The 6,157-nt window shown below is 34.5% G+C and overlaps 1 protein-coding gene across 1 annotated transcript; it reads right to left on the bottom strand.

Moving 5' to 3' along the window:
- Positions 1 to 2,607: 2,607 nt before the first annotated feature.
- Positions 2,608 to 4,892, bottom strand: LOC140746329 (sn-1-specific diacylglycerol lipase ABHD11-like). Its single transcript, XM_073078440.1, has 3 exons — positions 4,388 to 4,892; positions 3,176 to 3,543; positions 2,608 to 2,895 (listed from the first exon to the last, which is right to left on the bottom strand). Exons 1-3 carry the CDS (start codon positions 4,811 to 4,813, stop codon positions 2,757 to 2,759), a joined length of 933 nt encoding a protein of 310 aa, XP_072934541.1. The 5' UTR covers positions 4,814 to 4,892; the 3' UTR covers positions 2,608 to 2,756.
- Between the last annotated feature and the right edge of the window lie 1,265 nt (positions 4,893 to 6,157).

The raw sequence follows: 6,157 nt of genomic DNA, 5'->3' as shown, positions 1-6,157 counted from the left end.
ATAATAATTATTGCTATTTAGTTTCAATAGGCGTAACTTTTATATCGTGATTTTTAGTTTAGAAAATAATAATGTCATTTCCCTATAACTCAAATGTTCTGAAACATATCTATAATGCGCTCTTGTAGAATGATTTTTAGGATTCCGTACTCAAAGGTTAAAACGAAACCCTCTGCGGTCTGTTCGTCTGTCGTTGGGCTTTATCTCTTAAATCGTACTAGATAGACACTTGATTTTTTTACAAACGATGAATAATGGTGGTCGCTATAACGAGAAATACTAAAAATTAATAAATAATTATAGTTCAAAAAACTAAAAAACACGCTTTTATGATAAAATCAACTAAAAAGTAGAAAATAATTTTCAATCTAAGAATCAATTAAGGAACAGTAAAAAGTATAATTGTGGAAAAAGTGTGGGGTGCTCCATTTATCAGGTTCGAAAAGCACCCCACACTTTTTCCACAATTATACTATTTACTGTTCCTTAATTGATTCTTAGATTGAAAATTATTTTCTACTTTTTAGTTGATTTTATCATAAAAGCGTGTTTTTTAGTTTTTTGAACTATAATTATTTATCACATTGTTCTAATAGCTCTGTCCTTTATAGAACATTTGTCTATGTAGTAAAGGTAAGTAAAATAAAAAACGTGCATGTGTGCTATCAAAGCAGTTTCGCTCAAGTTTTCTCTTAAGTTAGCGGGCGTATAACGTGTCTAGTATAAAATGTCATTGGCTATACAGGGTTAATTTTTCAAATAGGCCTTCAGGACCAAATCCGAAACTATAAGGCACAGACCTATAAAAATACAGGTCTGTGCTATAAGGATTAGTGAAAAATGCTGAAAGGAGATACGAGGCCGAGTTTGATAAAAACTAAAACTGCATCATTAGTTTTTTTAAATATATTTTTCCCTAGCTGGGAATCGAAAGAGTTCATTTTGAAAAAAAATGTTCCCTCTTTATTATTCCTCCATCTGATAGTGTTGCTTATAAGGATCAAGTTCTGGGAAGTAATGATAAATGGAAAACTAAAGGAAAAGCTAATTTTAAGAAAATACATAGATTTTCATATTAATTTGATAGTTAAGTGATCGCCATTCATTAAGTTAAACATTTCGCGTATTAACATTTTTTGTGGCCTATTATTTCAATCATTCGAAAGCGGACGTTTTGTTCTCCAAAAAAATATATTTTAATGTTCGACTTGGTTAAAGTTATTTTTAGGACCATTATAATACATTTTCAACTTGCTATGCGCGGAGTTTTGTTTAATACAGATGTAAGGTTGTTAATTTGCGAGAATGAATTTTTCAAGCCAAAGCCGAGTGATTACTAAACAAAGAGATATAGAAAATCATATTTAACGTTGAACGAAGTTTTTAACAACAAAAAATAAGAATTTACTAATTAATGAGTTATTTATTTTTATTAAAAATAAATCCTAAAAACGGCGGGAATTTACTTGCCATCCTACTACTTTCTGATACTAAGCTGTATGTCATGGTCATAACATCAAAGAATTAGTTGATTAATCATCAAATTCTTTGATGTTATGACTTATGTATAGTCCTTAAAGACATAAGTCATATGTTATGTATAATCCTTAAGGATTAGTATGCCAATGTATGAAAAAATATGTTTTTTCTTTAAAAAAAATCATTTTCCTTTAATTTGCCACATAACATTCATCATTACCTAAGGCGCTACAGCCACGCGTGGGCTTTGGTCTGGTCCAGAATATTTCTCCAATCTGGTTTATTCTTGGCTCTCTCTTTCCACTTCGTCACGCCCAGAGTCTTCAGGTCCTGTTCAACTCCATCTAGCCACCTGAGTTTTGGCCTTCCACGATTTCTTCGCACATCTGGCTTACCATTTAGTAGACGTTTGGGTACCCTCGTTTCACCCATTCTTTCAACATGTCCTGCCCATCGTAGGCGTCCAACTTTAATAACCTTGATAACGTTGGGCTCATCATACATATGGTAGACCTCGTGGTTGTATCGAGTTCGCCAAACCCCATTTTCTTGCACTGCACCGAAAATACGTCTCAGGATTTTTCGTTTAAATACTAGTAATAGTAAAATAACTTATAAGCAACACTAACAGATAGTGGAATAATATAGGTGTATTTTTTTCAAAATGAAATCGTTCGATTCCCGGCTGGGGAAAAAGATATTTTAAATACGAATGATTCAGTTTTAGTTTTTATCAAAATCGGCCTCGTAACTCCTTTCAGCATTTTTCGCTAATTCTTATAGTTTCGGATTTGGCCCTGAAGGCCTTTTTGAAAATTTCACCCTGTACCCTGCACCCAGGCCATAAGTTGGCCATAATTGACGTTATCATACGCCACGCCATCAAGATGTAGGTACTAGTATAATGTACATTTGAAAACAATGGTGAATGGTCAAATTAGCCTACAAGTTGGATCTAGCCTAGTTGGTCCGCACCGTGCGCCACTCAGTCATCAATTCAGTTTTTTCATTAATTAATTTTCTGTACAATTTATACTTTCAACATATTTTAAGCATCAGGAACTGTCGCCCACGGATTAACTCCACGCCTAACAACCGCCATTATTTTTCATTCGAAATAAAAAAAGCTTTTATTTATACTTTCAATATATTAACAATGTATAGCTGGGAATTTATTTACATTAATATTATCTAAATTTTCATACAATTTGTACTAAAATCACATATAAAAATGAGAATCGCTTGATCACTTGGTAATTCCTACTTTACTAGCCATCTCACTTCTCTGTTAAAAATTTGCATACAATCTCAAGGAACTTTTCTGGCTTTTGGCTGTGTACCCAGTGACCTGCACCTTCCACAAACGTCAGATCAGCCAAGGGGAAGTACTCTTGTATTTCTGGCAGGTCATTTTTGCTGTAAAAATGAATACTTTGTTAGTGTTTTTTATCGTAATGGTAAATTAAAAAGACAAGCTAAAAACCATCATAATAATATCTTATTTGTAACATTAAATTACTGATGCGCCACTACCCTTGCGGACTAAGCTGGAACATTTCAGAAAATTATGTCTCCCTTACCACACCCTTCAAAGCGTTTAACACTGCTGTTATGAGGCAGAAAAAGATGTGGCGATGGTGCCGCCAGAGTTTAACCAACAAAGGCTTCTACCAACTTTAAGTATAAATAATCTTACCCAATATAGTCTGACAGTGATCCTCCTATAAACAGAGTTGGTCCACAATACTGTAGTCCTTTGAGGTTGGATGGAAAGCAAGCTATATGACCCTGAAAGTTTTCTTTTAAAGCTGGTATATTGACCCTCCAAGTGTACGTCCCAGTATTCGTTTGAACTAAGTTGGTTATTAAGAAGTTTCGAAGGTTGAGGTCAGGTATTACTGATTTGAGCTGGTCATCGGCCAGTTTCCTTGCCTTAGACATGGCTATGCCAGCCCTTATAGACACTGCTGTCATGGCATCAAATAAGTTGATCATGGAGAATACCTGTGGGCTTGTCTTAACTGGTGAAATGTCCACTACAATTAAACTGGATACTAAGTCGGACTGAAATAGAATATGTCAACTTATATATTGTTCAGGTTATTGAATCTCTTAAAGAAAATAGGACAGGAATTATTGATTTTTTGTATTTCCATTTAAAAGTACCAATAATTGTGTTTATGTACCTACTTTATATTAATTATAATCTATTAATGTACTTTATATTAATTACATCTTATAAGACTGATGAGAATTTTTGCTAACTTAAACTGCTAAATAATAATAAATTGAAGAAATCATCCTCTGACACTGCACTTCTTTGTTTTAAAACATAAATTAGTAGACACATTGTTCCTGTGTTTTATAATATTTTTATAAATATATATTTTTTTAAGATTGGGATAGCAAACATGCACATAACTTAATATTAAGCCCTAAACATCTATAATCAACTTCAGATAGGATATGAGTTCATCCGGAAGTAGGAAACAGGTGCACCTGTTTCCAGATCTCAGAGATCAAGATCAGATCTTGGGTGCTGTCAATAGGACTGCATTATATAATTTTTGGTTTCTGTTGGATCTTTGGAACCTAAATTGTATGTCATCCTCATTTGGTTGTAATGCTGCAATTTCAGCATTTTGACCAATAATGAGTTTCGTTAGCTCTTCGGCCGGCGTCTCCTTGTAGACCCCCTTGAGTATCACCATAGTAGTAATGCATATGCTGGTAATGCATTACCAGCACATGCATTACTACTCCTAAGAGCTAAGTTGCAACACCTCATGCTAGTGTTTTTCTCTTTGTATTAGTACTACTACTTTGAATAATGATTTGTATTAGTATTTTGATTGACTAACAACGGTGAAAGTAATTCAATGAGTCGATGGAACTACGTACAACTTACACAGAGCAGTGACAGCACCATAGCAGTGCGCCCGCCCATACTGTGGCCGAGGAGAGACACTTTGGACAGCTCCAACTTCTTCAACAACTTCATCACATCGTGAGCCATGTGTAAATAGGTATGCTGTGTTGAGTGTCGACTGTCGCCGTGGTTTCTGGCATCTATACTAATCACTTTCCTCCCAGTCGTCCGGTGGATAGCTTTGCTCATACTATTCCAGTTATTTTTCGATCCTAACAAACCATGTAAAATGACTAGAGGTGGTTGAGAAGTATTGTCGGTGTCAGAAGTGCTCTCGTATGATGCGTACGCTAGATCTACTGTCTCTGAATTTGGAGCGTCGGATGCAAAATTTCTGCATATTCCATTTGATAGTAGCGGGTAATGTCGAAAAATCGGTTTTAAATTTAATTTATTGAGTAACATTTTGTTTTGAATTTCCCAAAGGAATTAGGTTATGTTTTGGTTGTGACAGTGACATTTGTGACAATAGTGACCTTTATGACCTTTGTATACTGGGGATATTTACCCCCGTATAAACTGCATTCAATGGAAAAAGAGGTCAATTAAAAACAGGAAAATTCCTGTGCAAGTCAGCCAGCCAGACTTCGTAATATAATCACAGACAATTAATAAACACATAATATCCCACAGAAATCTGTGCCAACAAGGTTTTCAAATTTAAAATTATAATTATTTGTAGGATATGGATGAAGTATTATTCTAATAGAATCTTATTATTAATTACTTTTCATAAAAGTAAAAATATTCTGTGGGTAAATGACAAAAGAGTTTTTTTTAATTATACGTATGCCCAAAATGCATAGGGATCCAAAAAAAATCGAGGCTTAAACTATTTTCGGGATGTTATTGTGTATACCAAATAATCACTGAAATACGTTCTAAATATCGAATTTCGGTTTTCTACGATGCACTGATAGGATTCGTTATTAGAGAAATAGAGATCTATGTATTAAAATAATCGTTCTTTTTCATCCGAAAATCGATCCTTCGTTTAATTCATCTCAGATCGCCATCCCTAAACGTGTAGATTCTTGCAGAAATAAAAGTTACTCAGAAGTCTCAGAACCTTAAATTAGAGATGTAAAAAAATAGTCGTTTTTTATTTTATTCGACTATTATTTTTAATAATCGATTTTACAGTAATATTAATCGACTTTTTATAAATCGATTATATAAATTACGTGTTCGAATCTATTTTTTTAGAAACAGTTTGTATCTATGCAACGGATGAAAATGTTAGACTCTGACACCAGAGCATGCCATGCCGGTGCCGCGTAGGTTAGACGTGATCGGACGTACGTCTTGTACACCCTTAGTTTGGTGCGGGTCGGTAGATGAGATGAAAGAACTGGTCGGAGCATCGCTCGTGCAGCACGGGCCTGTCGGATCACGTGGTCCACCTGAGGCACCATGTGTGAGAAAGGATAAACATAGATAGATATAAAGTATATATATAGATAGTAGTTAGTAGTACTTTTAGATATAGAGTATCATCACTCAGCTCCTTTAAATTAAAGTACCATAAAAGATTACTTTATGGAAATAAAGCATATAAAATCAATGACATTTTAGGGTTCCGTACCCAAAGGGTAAAAACGGAACTCTATTACTAAGACTTCGCCGTCTATCCGTCTGTCCGTGTGTCACAGGGCTATATCACCTGAACCGTAATAAATAGACACATGATTTTTTTACAGAGGATGCACAACGGTGGCCGCTATAACAACACATATTAAAAATAAAATA

The sequence above is a fragment of the Epargyreus clarus genome, unplaced genomic scaffold (assembly GCF_041222505.1).
Source record: "Epargyreus clarus isolate Ecla_fem2 unplaced genomic scaffold, WU_Ecla_fem_2.2 ptg000012l, whole genome shotgun sequence".
In the NCBI taxonomy this organism is placed as follows: domain Eukaryota; kingdom Metazoa; phylum Arthropoda; class Insecta; order Lepidoptera; family Hesperiidae; genus Epargyreus; species Epargyreus clarus.
The sequence above is the reverse complement of the archived record's forward strand: the minus strand, read 5'-3'. Positions and strand labels throughout refer to the sequence as shown.

Bases quoted from the DNA above. Each gene is read 5' to 3' on its own strand.
- LOC140746329 (XM_073078440.1), bottom strand. From the start codon at position 4,813: ATGTTACTCAATAAATTAAATTTAAAACCGATTTTTCGACATTACCCG. The intron at 3,544-4,387 runs GTAAGTTGTACG...ATTCTATTTCAG, and splicing joins TGGTGCTGTCACTGCTCTGT to TCCGACTTAGTATCCAGTTT. The intron at 2,896-3,175 runs GTAAGATTATTT...TCATTTTTACAG, and splicing joins TCACTGTCAGACTATATTGG to CAAAAATGACCTGCCAGAAA.